The sequence below is a fragment of the Rhinoderma darwinii genome, chromosome 6, assembly GCF_050947455.1.
Source record: "Rhinoderma darwinii isolate aRhiDar2 chromosome 6, aRhiDar2.hap1, whole genome shotgun sequence".
Taxonomy (NCBI): domain Eukaryota; kingdom Metazoa; phylum Chordata; class Amphibia; order Anura; family Rhinodermatidae; genus Rhinoderma; species Rhinoderma darwinii.
In genome coordinates this window covers 30,620,215-30,641,049 of record NC_134692.1, presented here as the reverse complement: position 1 = coordinate 30,641,049, position 20,835 = coordinate 30,620,215, and the positions used below count along the sequence as shown (strand labels likewise).

Here is a 20,835-nt window from a genome sequence, read left to right as displayed (position 1 = left end):
TGGCACGAAGGTCAAGGCTGTCCTCCAGGAATATTCGACTGAGGGTGCCGTCGTAAAAATTTGCTCCCAGGTTCCTCAGTCCCTTCGAGATCCTGCAGCAGATCAACCCTGTCGCCTACAAGCTTCGGCTGCCTCCTACCCTCAAGATCCCCAACTCCTTCCATGTTTCTCTCCTGAAACCTGTCGTTCTGAAGCGCTTTACCAAGATTCCAAGCCATGCGGTTGCCTCCAGCGACCCTTCAGACACTTTCTAGGTTAAGGAGATCTTGGACACCAAGAGAGTGAGAGGAAAGACTTTTTATTTGGTAGATTGGAGGGGGTTTGGTCCTGAGGAGAGGTCCTGGGAGCCAGAGGAGAACCTCAATGCCCCTACTCTTCTGATGAAGTTTCTCTCTCGCTCTGGTCCCAAGAAGAGGAGGCGTAAGAGGGGGGATACTGTAATGTCCGTGGCTGCAGGCCGTCAGGTTCACTCTCCCCCTGATGGCCGCAGCCATGGGTCGGCAAGCGTTGGCCCCAGTCTCCTCCTCAGGAGACGCCAGCACTCACTTCCACTCACCTCGGCCGGATCCCGTAGGGGCAGCGCGCGCATCGGACTTTAATGAACTATTAGCCCATGAGTGCCCTGGACTATAAGAGGGGTTCAGCCCCTTGCTTCTAAGCCTGAACGTTGTTGTCGTACCCTAAGTTTGTCTATGCGATGGTCTCCTAGTGTGTTCCTGTTACCTGCATCCTGTGCTATCCTGGTCGTGAGTCATGCTGTGCTGTATACCACGCCTGTCCTGCTTCACCACACCTGACGTCTGCCTGCTGCCTAGTCCCAGCCGAGCCTGCCTTGCTACTGTCTTAGCTGCCACAGGTACCCTATATGAACTATAGACTTTAACCTGCGCCCTGTTGGCCAGCTGCCATACCACCAAGGCTGTACGACCCAGTGGGTCCACGAACCCTATGTGACACTGATCAGTTCTGTAGTCACTGTATGATCTGCAGCGAGATGACGGATGGTAGCATTCTTTTTTGTTAAACAGCAACTCCCAGCATATCCTAACCATTGTTCAGGCTATATTGGGAGCTGTCGTTTTATGCCCAGACTTGAAAAAGTGCCCGGGGCCATTGGTGCCCTTAATCCGCCCCTGCCTGTGGATGGACGTTTGAACAGTAGCGTTTACCTAAACGTTGTGGCCGACCAATTTCATCCCTTCATGGCAGCTTTTTACCCTATGGCAGAAGGACACTTTAGCAGTAACTGTGAGATACGATCCTGTCCACATAGGCCAATATTCCTGCAGAACAATTTCCACACCTAGTGGAGTCTATGACACGATGAATCACTGCGGTTTTGAAGGCCAAAAGAGGTCCAATACTACTAGATGAGTGTCTTTAATAAAGAGCCCATTCAGTATATATATATATATATATATATATATATATATATATATTAGGTTAGGTTTTCAGGCTCTGGATGTAGGGCTGGCTTTAGGGCAGGCAAATCAGGCAATTTCAAAGGGCCCCCATTTAGTAGGGGCCCTTTGATTAATAGGACCATTTTAGTAGGGGCACTGTAGTTCGGGAGGACACTACCCAGGGAGACAAACTAATACCACCCAGCATTATTGAGCATGTTTAGCAAGGTTGCCAACCTGATTTATCTTTTTTTCTGGACAACTTTTCAAAAAATCACGGTCAGTCAACATTTTTTACGGACAATGTCTATAGCTTAGAATACTGATATAAACACAATAGCAGACTTTGCTGTGAACTGTAAAATGATTATAATTCCAATAATAATAACCTGTACAAGCTCCTCTAGCTTTGAAGAAAAATAACACCGACAGCCAATTCTATAGAATTGACCATGAAATGAATTACGGAAAATTCGCTCATCTCTACTTGCCAAGGTTTATTCTGGAAATAAAAGATGATCGAGGGATTTGAGCATTGATTCCTTTCCAATTAGTCGACAGGGGACCTCCTCAAGAAAAAGACCAGCACAGTTTACAACAGTATTTAGTCTGCAGTCCGTTAGCGCCCTAGAAATATATAAACTGGACAACAAGGTTTAAGAGAGTTCATCATTACCATTAAATGACTTTGTGCATCAATCATACGGTTCCCCCTCCATAGGAATGAATGGGTAAAATGCAAGTAGCTCTAGTCATAGCTAGCGTCCAACAATACAGGAAAGTAGAATAGCGTTGCGCAGTGTTATTATTCTCTGCTGAAATGTCAGAAGCTAATAGTATATAGCAGTGTATATGGATGCAATGTGATAAATTTTAGAAATGTTGATCCATAAATCCAGTGTTTTAAGGTCTAATTTAATTTTACAGGTAGAAGCATTTCCCTGCTCTTTTGTAACTAGTTTTCCAAGAGCAGTTAATTTGTAGAGAACATATGGACTGCGACCGCGCGGTCAATGGACTCTGCAAAATCAATATTTTTCTATAATATGTTAATGTGTAGTTACAACAACGGCATTCTATCTATCTATACACTCGAAAATGGTGACAGCGCTCTGCGAACGCCAATGGCACCTAAAACACTATATATAAATAAATATTCATTGCTGCTGAATCTACTTACAATAGTGAGGTTCTTAGTGCGCATTTTGATCAAATTGCGTGAGCCCACCTGCCACGTCAAGGCAACCTCACTTATAAGGCGGGTCCCTACGCTGCTCATACACTCTGTTCTGGGTGTAAGCCTGCAGAATATACTTGGGGATGGTGGGAACCAGCATTAAACTAATTAAAATCACCTGAGGGCAGAAAGTGAGGAGTGCAAGCTCAAAAATGCAGGCAGTCACCTCCCCCATATATATACAATACACAAGAAAGTTTGATCGGCACATTCTGTTTTTGTGGGACACATGTCTGCCCTGCTGCTAGTCTTGGAGATTACCATTTTTTGAGAGACTCTCAGATAAGAGAGTTAGCCGATAGTGACAACGATTGTGGAGAACTGCAATTTTCTGGCCACTTGTCTTATGAAACTTTGGATTTAAATTTTGTAGAAAAATTAAATTTCTCAATTTTTTTGAATGTGTTGAAGCAATAGCCTTTGGGCTTATTCATAATAATATAATTCTCTAAATCAAGCATACTTCTGAGTTGCAAACAGTTCTGCTTTATTCTCAACCTACAAAGCCCAATAGTGGTCAGGAAAGGAGTCATTAAAGAGGTTAATCACTTTGGACAATCCATTTTTATTAGATGGGTCCCCTAACAATAAATCTGATCATGGGTTGTCAGATTGTCACTGCTGGGATCCCCCCTGTTCAGCTATAATCTGTAGGGGAACCTGTTTAATTTTGCTCTACAGTGCCAGGGCCACCATCAGAGCAGTATAGGTAGTTGTCCGGCAAAACCAGGACAAACTCATTAAAGTCTTTTATAACCGGTTGAATCTTTCAAATGATGGATCACTCACAGCGTCATGGCTACAATTACAAACGAATGCCATGACACTAGTGTGAACAAAGCCCACATTGAAAAAAAAATGCACAATATCTAGATATCCAATAAAATCAGGTACTAAAAATGAAGACTAGTAAAGGCAGAAAACCTGTTTAGGATGATTGACCTCTGATAACATTTTGAAAGCTGCCTGAGACTTTTGTCCTGTAGGTTTGCTAAGTCAAGGCCTTCGGTGTCCTAACTTTACATATTATAGGTCTGTAGCACATAGAATTTTGTTTTCCTGTAGTCACATATTATTTTACACATCACATTCGCTTCCTCTGGCTTGTGAAATGTATGTTTCATTCTGAATCCAATAATGTCTAAAGCAACTTATTTTGGAGGATGTGGCTGAATATCCAAATAATACTAATATTTCATATTTTCTCTTTTTGAAACATAAAGTTGGCAAAATTCTGCATCAATGAGGGTTCACTCAAGAGAACCTATTTCAAACTTACCAACATTTATATCTCAAAAAGTATGCCCGTAAAAGTTCACAAAATTTCCAAAAACTATCTTTCATACGAATTTGCATAAACACTGCCCCTTTTGCAGTCCAGTTTGCAGGTCAATCCAAAAACTGATAAGGGCTTTTAACAAGTATTTAATATGCGGATTCCCCTTTTTATTGGCCTCTTGTTATCACCCGTTATTCAGCAAAAAAGAGAAGCAGGAAGTAATTCAGTAGAAGTAAAGGCCTCAACAGAGGACAGGAGTCAGGCTATCACTTCTTAAAGGGGAAATCCATCCAAAATACTTTCTTCTGACATGTTATAGATATGTGTCAGAAGATAACACAAAAGTAGTCCACAAGCTTAGACCCCCACCTATTTCCAGAATGAAGGAGATGGAGTGCCTCCGAGGACTTGTACACCTATCTTCTTCGAAACCTGTTATCCCCTAAAAAAACATCCAAGGAACCATGTCTCCTTGGAACTGGATTTTCTGTACATACATTTTAAATTTAGGTATACCCAAGAATTTCTTGTTGGTTTACCTTGCTGGGGCTAACAGGATACAAACCCTGGGGTCCTCCAAACAAAAAGATGTGGAAACTACTGAACATCTAATTGTCTCCTCCCAATGAAGAACTTTACCTTTTAATTAAATATTAGTTTGTTAAAAGCAAACTATCCTTTCAACCGAGCATTCACTATGAAAGCATGCACAATATTGACCTACTGACAGTTAAATTTTTTACCTGCTGATATAGTGAAAGAATCATGAGTAAGTGATTTTTAACATGCCTAGGATATACATAAATCTATGAAAGGACTAAGATTTAAATAAAACCACAAAAAAACATTAAAAAATGTTTCACAGTAAATTAACTGCAATTTAACTTCTTCTTTTCTGTCATCAATTATTTTTCTTCACTGTGTGTGGCTAGGTATTTTCTCCCATATTTCTTGTTACCCTATCTGGAAAGTTGACATGAAACAGGCAGGTTCACAGAATGGCCATAGAGCGCATTTAACTTTTACACAGTTTTAAAATGTTCCAGAGTTTATTTACCTACTTCTCAAAAATTGAATCCACTAAAACAGGTCTCTGTAGCAGTGCAATTTCCTCAGAATAGTATAGGTATGTATGTGTATTTCTGATAGAAAGGATAGATAGATTAGATAGATAGATGGATGGATAGATGGATAGATAGATAGATAGATAGATAGATAGATAGATAGATAGATAGATAGATAGATAGAGACAAAAAATAGGCAGTACTCCGTAGAGTAAAGTGAAAAAATGGGTACTTTATTACCCTCAGGCAATGTTTCAGTTCTTTCCTCTAGAGCCTTTCTCAAGCAATAACATGGTGCAATAGTGAGGTTTATAACACAGTGTCAATCAACAATGTAATAATATCCAACCATAATGGAAAGATACAATGACACTTTTATAGTGTATTACTAGAAAAACAAAAATATATGCAGAACAGCACATAGTGACACATGTGAATCCCAGCCAAGGGTCAACAATTATATATATATATACAGTCAAAACACTAAGGTTGACTTAATCATTAATCAATGAACAAATATAATCATATGTGATTAATAAGAACAGTGCAGATGTATACAATGTGTGCTTTAAAAACATATTGGTCACCTTGTGATACCCAGATACCGGCATAGGAACCAGAGCGGCGTCCACAGCTCCACACAGCGCACGCGCGGAGTGAGTCATGGAGCCGAGTATCAAGATCATAGTGCGCATGTAAGATATTTTTCTTACAATTTCTGGTAACTACTTTAGGAGAAGTGACAGCAGGATGTGCAGCCACATTGGTTGTTACTTTTGCATTAGCTTCCCAGAAACTGATGACCAGTTGCCATTTCGTCAGCATGTTCTATAAAAAGCAAAGTTAGGGTCAGTTCACATCAGCATTCACTTTCTGTTCAGGGGTTCCATCGGAGGTTTCTGTCGGGTGAACCCCTCAACGGAAAGTCGAATGGAAACCTTAGCTTCCGTTTGCATCACCATTGATATCAATGGTGACGGAAACATTGCTAATGGTTTCCGTTTGTCACCATTGCGGCAGCTTTCCATTTTTGTGACAGAATCAATAGCGCAGTCGACTGTATATAGTGCCACACACCCCCTGTAGCTAATGCCGCAGTGCCCTCTGTAGATAGAGCCACACCCCCTGTAAATTCCGCAGTGACCTCTGTTGATAGTGCCACCCCTACTGTATGTAGTGCCACACACCCCCTGTAGATAATACCACAGTGCCTTCTTTAGTAGTGCCACACATGCCCCTGTAGATAATGACACAGTGCCCTCTGTATATAATGCCACAGTACCCTCTGTAGATAATGTCACACAGCCCCCCTGTAGATAGCGCCACACAGCCCCCTTGTAGGTAGCGCCACACAGCCCCCTTGTAGGTAGCGCCACACAGAGCCTTTGTAGGTAGCGCCACACAGCCCCCTTTGTAGGCAGTGCCACACAGCCCACAGCCCTCTTGTAGGTAGCGCCAGACAGCCCTCTTGTAGGTAGCACCACACAGCCCTCTTGTAGGTATCACCACAAAGCACCCTTGTAGGTAGCGCCACACAACACAGTCCCCTTGTAGGTAGTGTCAGGGTAAACTTCCTTTTCCCTGTTATTCCACACCGAATAACCACCTCTGTAAATTGGAAACTGAGGGCATGCATGGAAGAAATATACCAGGCAGACAAGTTGGTAGACATCCTCCCTCAGTGAAGTAGGAAATAAAATTAAACTTTATTGAACAAAGAACCTACAGATCTCCTCCCTAATGATGTGGGACGTGCTTAAAGAGGCTCTGTCACCAGATTTTGCAGCCCCTATCTGCTATTGCAGCAGATCGGCGCTGCAATGTAGATTACAGTAACGTTTTTATTTTTAAAAAACGAGCATTTTTGGCCAAGTTATGACCATTTTTGTAGTTATGCAAATGAGGCTTGCAAAAGTCCAAGTGGGTGTGTTTAAAAGTAAAAGTCCAAGTGGGCGTGTATTATGTGCGTACATCGGGGCGTTTTTAATACTTTTACTAGCTGGGCGCTCTGACGAGAAGTATCATCCACTTCTCTTCAGAACGCCCACGTCTCCATAGGCGTGTTCCTGATACAGGTTCCATTTTGTTTCATTCAAAATCTTTGTGGAATATACGGATATAAAGTAATAATGTTTTTGCAAACAATATACAGGCTAATGATCCCTGACAGTAGCACCACACAGTCCACAGCCCCCTTTTAGGTAGCACCACAGAGCCCACAGCCCCCTTGTAGGTAGTGCCACACAGCCCCTTGTAGGTAGTGCCACACAGCCCACAGCCCCCTTGGAGGTAGTGCCACACAGTACCCTTGAGTGTAGTGTCACACAGTCCACAGTCCCTTTAATGGTAGTGCCACACAGCCCACAGCCACCCTGTAGATAGCACCCCCTTCCTGCAGATAGCCTGTAGCTCCCTGAAGTAGTGAAATCCCCCTTTGGCCAGGGATTCCGCTCCTGGAGCGATCCCCTTCATTTCTCTGTCCATATATGGACAGTGACATTAGGGGCAACTCCTGAAGCGGAATCCCCGTACACAGCGTTGCCGACGCTGTGACTGGGGATTCCACTCCAGGAGAAGCCCCTGTTGTCTGTGTCCATTTATGGACAGTGACGTCACTGGCTTATCTTGGAGTGGAATCCCCGGTCACAGAGTCGACAACGCTGTGGACGGGGATTCCGTTTCAGGAGTTTCCCCTGATGTCACTGTCCATATATGGACAGAGACATCAAGCGGAGCCCTCCAGGTGCGGCGTCTCCGGCCACACGGGGAATCTGCTCCTTCACGGAGCTACAGTGGCGCTTGTAGATAGAAGAGCAGGGAGATACCTCCCTGCTCTGCTATAGTGGCATATAGTGCTATAGTGGCATTGCCCTTGGGGGTCCCATCCCCCATCCCGACGGGCAACCTCATGCCTGGAGTCGCGCTAGCAGCCTCTACGGCTGCTACAGTGACGCCACTGAGTGAAGAAGCGGCCGGCCGGAAAGGCAACTGCTGAGTCGCCTTGCCTGGGTGCTTCTGAAATAAGCAGGGGAAGGGAGCCAGCGCTGCGCCCCCTTCCACCTGCTGGGGTGATGTGCCATGGGCAATGGCACAGGTCGCACACCCCTAAGGCCGGCCCTGGGTGGTAGGGTAGTCGTCAGGGTCTCCACCTGTAGCGGAATCCCCGGCAATGCTATGATCGGGGATTCCGCTCCTAGCTCACATCCACCTTCCCGCCGGGTGCTGCCAGAAGGTGGATCCGGCAGCACCCGGCATTCATCAGGCCACCATTAAAATAGATAGGATATGGCACCGGACCTCCCTGGGAGCCGAAACCAAAAACGCTGCAGGTAACGTTTTTAGATCCGTTCTAGCATCAGTTTGCCTTTCTTCAACACGCCGGAGGGAAACTGAAGCGGACGCCGGACATATGTGAACGGCCCCTAACAGTCTTAGGCTACATTCACATGACCGAGTGCAAACTCGGACGTCAAAAACTGCTGTTTTTCACGTCTGAGTCGCACCCATGAGGGACCCGTTTTCACGGATCCCTCATAGACTTGTCCTATTTTTCAAAGGGCGGTCTGTTAAAACAACGGCCGTAAATATGGGGGGCTTTATGTCTTTGTTGCCGCAACGTGTCAAGAACAAACTACACACAAGCTTTCAGCCCACAACATTGTTTTTGGGACAAACCTTGCGGGGGGAAGCCCCAATATGACTATAAAATATGACTTGAGGAGGAGGTGGTTATGTATAGATGGGAATAGAGGGGAGGCAGACTAACCTGATCACTCATGGGCGGTGTGCATAGTCGGGAGGAATGGGATCATAGCCATGATGAGAGATATCCAAACTGTAGAGACCCGATAAAAACAGTTTAAAAAACAAAACAGAAAAAACAACGGCCATACATGCGTCCGTGTGATGGCCGTTGTTTTAACAGCCATCACATGGACGAGATATATGTTCGTCTGAATTTGGCCTTACCATCAACTTTTGAGAAGCTAATTCAAAAGTGAGAACCAATATGGCTGCACATCCTGTTTCCACTTTAGTAAAAATGGTGGCCACAAAAAAGCTGAAAACAGGCAATAATTTTAATAGAAACATAATTTTAACAAATTTAGGACCAAGAAATGGTATAATGATATCCCACTATGGCCCATGGGGAAAGTCCTGCAGGCTCTAGCCCACAGTACTTTGAAATCCATCAAAGGTGTAATTCACCTGAGTAAGAAAACTGATTCCAGCTGTCAAGTTCACATTTTTTTGTAACACCCAATATAAACCCAACCAAGGTAACTCATTTATGTTCAATGCCATTAATACAAATGGCAATGTAACCAAGGTCACTGTCAAAAAATTTTGTTCTCTGCAACAGAAGTCATTTTTGGATTTGTGAATGTTTTGTCTAACATGTGAACTTAGTACAATGAATAGAGAGTTGTTAGAAATCTATAACCAATCCCTAATACACATACAGTGGTTTTCACCTCACAAGCATTAGAGTCATTGAACTGTCAGAGAGGCGTTCGCCCGGCCATTTACCTTTCTGCAAACATCAAGTATACCCTTTAAAACTTCACTTCTTAATACAGCAGTATCATTCTCAGTCCTGGTAACCGCTATGGACGTGCTTCTCTTCCTCTAACAAGTCTCAAGCAAATTTATTTTACAGGAGCCTGGTTTGGACTGCAGTGCAGGTAAATGATTTTTATGTTTTCATTTTTTTCTGTGGTGTAATGTAAAAAGAATATTTAAAATGCATTTTAAAGAGGGCTGTCATAAAAAATATCTTTATAGTATACATAGATATCCAATTAACGTATTCTATTGATTATTAATATATTTATTCATACACTTGAAGTCAAATTATACTTATTTATTATTTTTGACCAACTTTTTTTTTCTTTATTTTTCTACAATCCTACAGGCACTTAAATAAATGTATGTAGACTGTACATATGTATACTGTTTATATATATATATTATCTGTACAATATGACACATGATTGAAAGGGTAACTTTGTAATATTGTGGTATTCATTATTTATGTCTTTAGGCCAGGGGTAGGCAACGTTGACGAGGCAAAGATTTGCTTTAATAATAGACAGTAGACGGTACTTAAGATCTCCTGTGATATAAATGTCAATTTTATACCGAAAAGAAGCGATGCTGTTTAGGCCATACACTATTTATATAAGGTGCTATTTTTATATGATGATTTTGATTTTACACAAATCTACATGTTCCTCTCACATTGTAAGTCTGCAAATATTTCCTGAAAAAATAGAGCAGAAACAGCATATTTCACAACTAATTTGTTCAAGTAGAAGATGGAAAAATATATAATATATAAGTATAGTAACAAACAAAAACAGGTTACTATTGGACTATGGCAATAACGATTACACTGCTTTAGTCAAGAATCTGTGGACTTAAAGGCTGCGTACACCTTTGAAATATTCGTTATTTTGTTAAAAAAAAAAATTTTAAAAAGTCTATCGGTGTGTGTTTGGCGCAACTTTCTAAATACTTTTTATTAACTTTTGAGATATAGCTGCTTTACATCCTGTATACATAGCAGTTGTATCTAGTGCTGAAACCTGGATCCGTCAGGTCGGCGGCACTGCCGGGTTCAGTGACAGCAGGTTCTGTATGTCTAGGACACGCAGGATCCACCTGTTATTGATCACATCTAAGTTATGAACTTAGATGTGATCAGTAACAGCTCGCAGGACCCACTGACACTGAACTCATCACTGAACAGTCGATTTAGACTATTTTCTGCTGACAGTCTAAGCTTTTTTCGTGACACGAACGAGTGTGACAGATGGCGACCAAAGACTGGTCGGCATCTGTGGAAAAGTTGATCTACCGTTTTGGATTTTGTCGGTCATTTTCTGGTGCAGTCTTAAAGAGCTATTAATGCTAAACAACAGATCTACATCCCATTAAGAGAAGCCCAGTCCACAGATCAAGGCAGATATCGATCAGCGATTTGTCAACGTCAACCTTTACAAACCAACCATAAACGACCATCTGAAATCCCTAATGCATGGCCACCTTTGTGTAATAGTCTGGTAGTTCTTAACAGCACCTGTCTTGAACATAAAAAACACAGTAGAGTAAATCTTGTTTTGTACAAATAATCTTATTTTCAATAGTGGGAGTTCTATACAAACAAGTTTGCCGCTTGTGATTGAGGCCAGGATATGGTGCTTGAATTTGCTCTCTGTGTGTATGGCGAGTAGGCAAGCACTGGGATAACATGCAGACTGAGTGGTAAACAGTGTCCAGAGAAGAAGAGAGGTGACCTGTCCCAGTCTTATGGGTCTTAGGATAGCTGCCATATGAAGGGTCTCAAGACGAGCAACAAGATCTCCACTCAGCAGAATCTACTGTGGAGATGGCGGTCTATCACTAATCGGATAGAGGTCTTATAATCCAGGAGCAATACCTATAAAATAGTAGATTTGTATAGTAGTACCTTGATGGAATGAATGCTCCAGTGTAGAGAATGTAGCACAAAAACATTTACAGGGTAATAAAATTCACCCTTTTAGTCCCTCAACTCTGCTTTGGTCGAGAAAGGTGAACATGTCTATTGTTATGTTCTGCAGTAGTATAGAGACATTTTGTAGAATAAAGTAATCTACGAGATTCTTTATTTATATATATATACCGTTCAAAAGTTTAGGGTCACTTAGAAATTTCCTTATTTTTGAAAGAAAAGCACAGTTTTTTTTCAATGAAGATAACATTAAATTAATCAGAAATACACTCTATACATTGTTAATGTGCTAAATGACTATTCTAGCTGCAAACGTCTGGTTTTTAATGCAATATCTACATAGGTGTATAGAGGCCCATTTCCAGCAACCATCACTCCAGTGTTCTAATGGTACATTGTGTTTGCTAACTGTGTTAGAATGCTAATGGATGATTAGAAAACACTTGAAAACCCTTGTGCAATGTTAGCACCGCTGTAAACAGATTTGCTGTTTAGAGGAGCTATAAAACTGATCTTCCTTTGAGCTAGTTGAGAATCTGGAGCATTACATTTGTGGGTTCGATTAAACTCTCAAAATGGCTAGAAAAAGAAAGCTTTCATGTGAAACTCGACAGTCTATTCTTGTTCTTAGAAATTAAGGCTATTCCATGCGAGAAATTACCAAGAAACTGAAGATTTCCTACAACGGTGTGTACTACTCCCTTCAGAGGACAGCACAAACAGGCTCTAACCAGAGTAGAAAGACAAGTGGGAGGCCCCGCTGCACAACTGAGCAACAAGACAAGTACATTAGAGTCTCTAGTTTGAGAAATAGATGCCTCACAGGTCCTCAACTGGCAGCTTCATTAAATAGTAACCGCAAAACGCCAGTGTCAACGTCTACAGTGAAGAGGCGACTCCGGGATGCTGGCCTTCAGGGCAGAGTGGCAAAGAAAAAGCCATATCTGAGACTGGCTAATAAAAGGAAAAGATTAATATGGGCAAAAGCACACAGACATTGGACAGAGGAAGATTGGAAAAAAGTGTTATGGATAGACGAATCGAAGTTTGAGGTGTTTGGATCACACAGAAGAACATTTGTGAGACGCAGAACCACTGAGAAGATGCTGGAAGAGTGCCTGACGCCATCTGTCAAGCATGGTGGAGGTAATGTGATGGTCTGGGGTTGCTTTGGTGCTGGTAAAGTGGGAGATTTGTACAAGGTAAAAGGGATTTTGAATAAGGAAGGCTCTCACTCCATTTTGCAACGCCATGCCATACCCTGTGGACAGCACTTGATTGGAGCCAATTTCATCCAACAACAGGACAATGACCCAAAGCACACCTCCAACTTATGCAAGAACTATTTAGGGAAGAAGCAGGCAGCTGTTATTCTATCTGTAATGGAGTGGCCAGCGCAGTCACCAGATCTCAACCCCATAGAGCTGTTGTGGGAGCAGCTTGACCGTATGGTACGCAAGAAGTGCCCATCAAGCCAATCCAACTTGTGGGAGGGCCTTCTGGAAGCATGGGGTGAAATTTCTCCCGATTACCTCAGCAAATTAACAGCTAGAATGCCAAAGGTCTGCAATGCTGTAATTGCTGCAAATGGAGCATTCTTTGATGAAAGCAAAGTTTGAAGGAGAAAATTATTATTTCAAATAAAAATCATTATTTCTAACATTGTCAATGTCTTGACTATATGTTCTAGTCATTATATATATGCTGAGGATGGGTAGATGGAGGAATATATGACTGTATGTATGAATGTATGTATGTATGTATGAGACTCTGTCAGTAGCTCTTTTTTAGATCCATTACATAATCATTGTGTGGCGTTTATCTAGACATGGCATCTATGTGCTAGGTGAACTCATTCTCCTGATAGAAGTCAGTTGAGTAGTAATTTGACTTCTTTGGAAAAAATATAGACATGTAATATGGATTTTTATTAAGGATTTGTACATTCCCCATAAAAATCAATGGACATAATTTATTGCAATCTTTAATCTGGCAAATCGATTTGCTTTGGACACACCATATGTGCAGCCTGGGAGAGATCGGATTAGATTGTGCATATAGGACTCTTATGTCTTGATGGATTTCATTCTACCAGAGAAATTGCCACACCAATGAGGGATTTTCTAGAAAACCATTGGGGAGTTGCTCTTTGATGTGCTCTGGACAAATTAGCTGTCGGAGCTTGACTAAATATAGTTATAGCCATTATATATAACAGCACTTTACTAAGATTGTATTGCCTTAAATTAGTCCCTTTTCCATTTGGGATACACAATCTAATATCCCCAACACATACGCAATCTATGGGTAATTTCAATAAAAGCCAGTTAACCTCTACATCTTTGATTTGTCCTTCATAAATTCTTTGTTTCTTAGTCAAAAGAGTACCGTCCAATGTACTAAAGACAAACATGAAATTATTAATATAGATAAAGTAAAGTTGATGCTATTTTTATTGTTTTAATAAAAATGCCAGGGACACTGTGTTGCTGGACAGGAGCCATCACTGATTATGGTCAGTACACCCTTAAAAAACCCTGGATCTGATCTCTATGTCATGATGCAATCGTCTTGTACTAAACACCTGCCGGTCAGGTGCAGGAAACCTTGACTTAATATAGCAATATATATCAGATATATAATTTGATATATATCATATATTTTATATATAATAAAATGCATAAAAAGACATATCCAAAAACAGTATGTTTTCAACCTAAAAATTTACAGGGGAATTTAAAATTCAAGAACACGACTCCATGTTTAATATGAAATTTTATCCAAGATTGTGGCAAAGGGGTGGAGGTCAGAGGCGGACATACCATCTATTGTAAAGTTCAGCGGAATATGTTGACACTATATAAATAAAGATTATTATTATTATTATTATTATTATCATACCATATGTACAAACTATGCAGATGCACCAGTAGGTTAAGGGGGGCACTATCACCTTAAAAGCAGCTTCCTCCTGTCTATTAGTTTACATATGAGGAACAGTGTTTTTAATTTTTCATGGCTCACTGGTGGATTGATAAAGCGACTTGAATGTGTGCTCTATCCTGATCTATTTGAAAGCACAAGTCCCATTTACTGTACTTGCATAGGGGCCCTCTGCAGTCTGTGTACGCCCCCGATGTGGGTCATATCTCATAGGTGCGCTTACTCACTTTTTTGTTTTTATGCAACTTTCAAATTCACTTTTATTAAACATTTTTTTTTTACTTTTTAAGATACAGCTTCTTTGTATCTTCTATGTTTCTTCATGAACTTATATGTGATCGTTATTAGCTGGATCCTGTGTGTTAAAGACACGCAGGACCCACTCTTAGCAGAGCCGTCATTTCAGCTGAGCTGACGTATTCGCTGAGAGAGAACAATATAGCTTCTATGGATACATAGAAGCTGTATCTTAAAAACACTTTTTTTTTAAAATAAAAGTGAATTTGAAAGTTGCTTAAAAACACAAAATACATTAATTTTTTTAAAAAGAAAACCTTACGCATGTGCGCTCTCCTCTCTCCAGCTCTTACACTGTCCGTATCAGTGACACGCCCCTTGCGAGTTCGGCAGTCAAGTACAAGACTGTGATCTCTCACAAGAGATCATTCTTGTCCTTGTCTGCCGAGTGCTGAAGAGTGAGAGCGTGCGCGCTCTCCTCTCTCCAGCTCGTACGCTGTCCGCAGCAGTGACACCGCCCCATTGCCAGTTCGGCAGATAAGTATAAAAATGTGTGATCTCTCGCGAGAGATCAGTCTTGTCCTTGTTTGCCAACAGCTGAAGAGTGAGAGCGTGCGTGCGCACACACTCTCCTCTTTCCAGCTCTTGCTGTAACACTGTCCGTATCTGATTGGACAGTGTCACAGCCATAGTAACACGCCCCCTTGCCATTACACGCCCCATTGACAGTTCAGTTGGTTATTTAAATATTGGGGTGCCAAGTATAACGGCACCGATATCTAAATAACGGAGGAGGGAAGAAAAAAATTTACATTGCCCCAGGGTTTGTGCAGCCCTGCCCATTACATGCTGCACTCAGCCTCACATGTATGGGCAGGTGAAAGGTTTTCTTTAATTCAGGATGTGGTAATGGTAACGTCATCAAAGGACAGCTTGAGGGTATGTGCACACGACCTCTTTTCAGACGTAATGGAGGCGTTTTACGCCTCGAATTACCCCTGAAAAGACGGCTCCAATACGTCAGCAAACATCTGCCCATTGCTTGCAATGGGAATTACGATGTTCTGTGCAGACGAGCTGTCATTTTACGCATCGCTGTCAAAATTTGGCGCGTAAAATGACAGCTCGTCAAAAGAAGTGCAGGACACTTCTTGGGACGTTTTTGGAGCCGTTTTCTCATAGACTCTATTGAAAACAGCTCCAAAAACGGCCGTAAAAACTGCAGCAAAAACGCAGCGAAAAACGCGAGTTGCTCAAAAAACGTCTGAAAATCAGGAGCTGTTTTCCCTTGAAAATTGCTCCATATTTTCAGACGTTTTTGGTTAAGCGTGTGAACATACCCTAAGGGTTACACACAGGAGCGCAGATCATTAGTCAGGTTACTGGTGTACTGGCTCTCCTTGAATGGCAAACCAGGGTGTGCTGCCCTTGAATACTAACACCAAAAAGTTATCCCCATATGCTATAATAAGACAAGATCAAACGTATCTTAGAAAAAATACAAAATGACTTTATTAAAGACAGACAGCACAGTTGATCAAGACAATTTAAAAATTACCACCCATAAAAACAATGTACAACAGTACACAGAAGACAGTGTTGAATATGAGGCAGGGCAAACAATGGTAGCATAACAATATCAACGACCATAAAGTATATATACTGATGATGATCACCATAACAAGGGCCTATAGAATGGCCACAAAAATTGTAAATTCACAGTCATAGAGAAAAAACTCATTGAGACCTCAAGATACGCATACCAAAAGACCCACCATGCGCCATTCCACTGCCACAACACTGTCAGAACACCCTAACGCGCGTTTCGCCAGACAGAATACTGTCTGGCCAGTTGCTATATATCAGATAGCACGGGGATCTCACAGAATCGGTGAATTCCAATAGATACTTGCCTAGTACGTCTCCTTACTCCTACTGTGATTGTTGTGGTCATGGGGTGTTAAATAAAGATCTAACTTCCAAAATTAAAGGATTTGTGTATTTATTTTGGATTTTAGTCTTTCTGTAGTTTAGGTCACTTTGCTTAGAAGTGACGGTCCACACAATATCCATAAATCATGAAAATCATGATCTAAATACTGCTCCAGGTATATACATTTCAGATATTTCCTAGATATTATCCATGACTATTACGTTTCTTTTCTTTTTTTGACAGCAAATTGCCTAAAATGAGATTAGAAAACTTTATTGAATATATGTTTTCATTAATAAATATTCTAACAATATAAATGAGTGGATAAATCTGCTGATCTTTCTGATGATGTCTATAAATTATTTACTGAACTGGTTTAATTATATTCTGCTTAAAAAGCAAAAACTGATTCAATTATCAGAATAATTAGATGTGAGATATATTGACAATATTATTTTGCAGGGTTTGACCATTTAGAGGAAATAACCATGTCAGTTACTCTAAAGAGCATCAAGAAATTTGGCCATGAAAATACATCATTTGAGTCGGATGAAACAGGTACAGTGAATGTAGGATATATTAGTGAATGTTGACCCTTGAACCCCATTTTGTTCTTTAGTCCAGTAGTCCAAAATTCTGTGCTAAATAGCTTCTTAATATATCTTTATAACGATCGGAGTTCCATTTTTATGATATATCACTCCAAATCCGCTGCATAGACATAGTAATAGAATTCTGACTACCTGCAGCCACCATTAGAGGGAGCTCAAGAGCTTACTGATTACAAATTAAACTCAATAATAAGACACTATGCAGCAAATTCTTAAGCTCCCCCTAGTGGTGGCTGCAGGCAGTCAGAATTTTTGTATGTAATTCTTTATCTATGCAAGGGATTTAGAGTAATGTACCAGAAAAATTAAAGCTATTATAATATATTATTAAACGAATCAGCACATAATGTTGTACCTAAAAACGACATAGTGTTAAAAGCTGTAATGTTTGCTAAGTTTACTACCATTGTAAATGAGATGAGTATGAGAAAAATTGAGCTCCAACCACCATAAAACAATGTATTAAGAAATGAATCAGCAAAGACTTTTTAACCTATTGTGTTAAAAAATTAAAATGGTGTTGCAGTGTATACATTAAGCAGGCCTCACTCTGTCCACAGATCTTACAACAAGAGAGTGAGGACTAGCCTAAAGAGCATGATGATCACTAGCAAAATATATGGGAAGGGAAAATAATAGTGTGGTTCAAGGAGAGGTAGTCATTTTAGTTTTTGTTAAGCGGACCCTTCTCCCCAATGGACAACCCTGAGCTGCAATCGAATAATATCTACCTTGAGATTGACAGTGCAAAATAATGTGAACTCACACTCATAGCATTCATAAACTTAAATATAATTACATAAGTAATTGATTAATAATTAACTATTAGTTAACTGAAAGAATTTTTGAATTGTTCATGCAATCTGCTTACAGCACATAAAATTTTGTTAATTAATTGGGTGGATCCTGATTGAGATGTGTAGTCAAAGTGTGACTGTGAATATTGCCAGATTGGAGATTATCATGTACCTGGCAGCAAAATGCAGCCAACTGGGTAAGAAGTACATATAGAGGTCAGGATTAGAAGAAAAGAGAATATACATTTTATCTTGTTTAATCAAAAAAACTCATTAATATTTTCTTACTTGGCCAAATATAGATAAGTATTGCTATGGTGTTTAGTAAATAAGGGTGTCTAAACCATTGGACCATTCCTGATCGAATAATGTGCCCAGCACGAAATACAGAACCACCTTCCTCAGTTATCTGATGACAGTTACTGAACCATGATGTTCATGCTAGTCTAGATGCAGACCTGTATGGGTATTCCCTAAGTAATATGGTTATTTTTTGGGGTCATCTAGAGTAGACAATCCTGTCACAGGGGCATATCTCCTAATAACAAAAGGGCAAAAAAAAAGGCCAGACAATTCTGCTTTTATAGGACACTAGATATTCTACAATTTAAAGAGACACTAACCTGGTGAGAGTTTAATGTAAACAGTGAGCATTGGAAAGCACCATATACAACAGTGACACCTAGAGGTGGGATGTCAAATACTTTTGTGTCAAAAAAGACAAAAGTATAGAAAGTATGATACCTTTATTGGCTAACCATAAAAGTTCTATATGCGGCTTTCAGAGCACAGAGGCTCCTTCTTCAGGCAGTTGACATTGCATATTGTTTCTGGCTAACACGGTACTACACTATTTTTTACTGTACCTAGAGGTGGGAAAAGAGAACTACATAGATTCACTGTGTAAATACAGTATTTTGATACTGTTATAGGTTATGTACAATATTACAGATTTTTGTATGGCACATCAATCATAGTCGCTTTCTTCAATGCAAACAAATATCTTTACTTTAGTTTGGAAGAGCGGGGAGGTGTCAATTAATTCCTTATTGTCACACAAGCACTTGAATACCATACAATGCTAGGTTGTTTTAGTATAGCACTAGTAATAGACTATAAAATATGTAACTATAGGATCTGGTCTTTTATAGTTTTCTGGAGGTGTTCATCTTGCATAGTCCTCTTTCTTCCCCCTACGATGCTAAAGCCATAATAGATTTTAGAACAGTGTCAAACAAGACTAAACCCCACCGCTTTGGCTGGTACATGGAGAAGATACAAGCAGAACATGGAGAAAACCAGGGAAGAAAGGACCAGGGGTGAAAATTGAAGATGGGAAATTGCCTTCTTGCAGTCATGGACGGATATTGCCTGAGCCAAAGTTCTCATCTTGCTTTATGGATGTTTCACCCTGACTCTTTTTTTTTCTCAGCTATATTTCTTTAAGACATCTTGTATAAAATGGGTTTCTTTGATTTAAAGGTCTGTTTTTTTTCTCCAGGGATTGCAGCTTATACCTATTCAAGTGAATAGTTATTAAATAAGCTATAATAGCATCTGCTAGGGCTCGAATATGGACTGGACTGTTGATATTTTATACTTCATTTTTACTAGCAAAAATCATGAACATATTTTTTGTCATTACAGATAATCTGAAGAACACAGAGTAAGTATTTATATCATAAAACAAAAACAGATATGGTAGTTTGCACTATTAGGCCTCGTTCACATCTGCATTGTAAACTCCATCAGGGTCCTTCATCGCAGATCCGACCGAAAATACCAAAAACAATAGATCAGCATGCTGCACTATTGTTTCCAGTAGAACCACGGATACCCTGATGGAAACCCAAGGCAACCCATTAAAGTCAATGGATCCCATCAGCCGCCGGTGTTGTCTGTCATACAACGGAATTGGGGCTTTCATTATTTCTGTTGTTCTGATCCCCTGACAGAGCAGAACAATGGAAACACCAATGCAGGTGTGAACCCAGCCTTACCCAGTACGCACTATGAATACAACATTTTGCTTAAGATCCATGTTTCATTTCTTCTCAGAAAATATAAAAATGGCAAAACAACATCAAAAGAAGCTAAGTAAGTATTAATTACTGGGTGTCTGATTTACATATGTAGATACGCTTCTTCTGACATCTTAATGTATACACATAAATCAGTAGAGTATACATCTACATGGGCAAGTATATGTGGACCCTTCTGATTATGGTCCATTGAGACTTTGCATTGCCATACTTATTCTTATCAGATGCATTAAAGGGGGTTCAGCACCATAAACTTAAAGTTGGCCATACACATTCGATAGCCGTGGGCCAAATTCTCAATTAGCAGACAGCCATCTCCCCAACCTCTTCATATTTGTATAGAGAAAGGGGAATAAGCAGCTACTAGACCCTTTTGTCAGGCTGCACTATATACATTACACCTTCACCCGATCCTGCTGAAATCGGCAGGTTTAACCATCTCTTATCTAATGTGTATGGCCGGGTTTACACCAAAAGTCTTGTTACAAAAACATCTGGCATTTACTGTAATACGTATTTACTGACATGTTTACTGTAATTCTACATACAGATATATTTTATATAATTAATGAAACAAAGTAATTTTTTTTGAAGGTCTAAAGCCAATGATAGAGGAGACAGCATACGAGTTGGCTTCTTCCAGCTGGTAAGTGTGAACTCCTGAGGTGGTCACTAAACAGCATTGTCAATATGAACTTACCCATAGATTTGTATAGTTGTTAAATTAAGTTCTGAAATTAAAATACTATATTTATCATCCTTGAAGCTCATCTGGTAGTTTGGTATGTGAAAC

The 20,835-nt window shown here is 40.4% G+C and overlaps 1 protein-coding gene across 1 annotated transcript in view; it reads left to right on the top strand.

The window, feature by feature from the left end:
• The first annotated feature begins 9,549 nt into the window (after positions 1–9,549).
• Positions 9,550–20,835, top strand: part of LOC142655354 (bile salt export pump-like) — a 58,970-nt gene continuing 47,684 nt past the window's right edge. Inside the window, exons 1-5 of the mRNA XM_075829404.1 lie at positions 9,550–9,668; positions 17,055–17,150; positions 19,648–19,666; positions 20,059–20,097; positions 20,637–20,688. Of these exons, the coding sequence (XP_075685519.1) occupies positions 17,081–17,150; positions 19,648–19,666; positions 20,059–20,097; positions 20,637–20,688 (180 nt within the window). The 5' untranslated portion in view covers positions 9,550–9,668; positions 17,055–17,080. The remainder of the gene's footprint in view (positions 9,669–17,054; positions 17,151–19,647; positions 19,667–20,058; positions 20,098–20,636; positions 20,689–20,835) is intronic.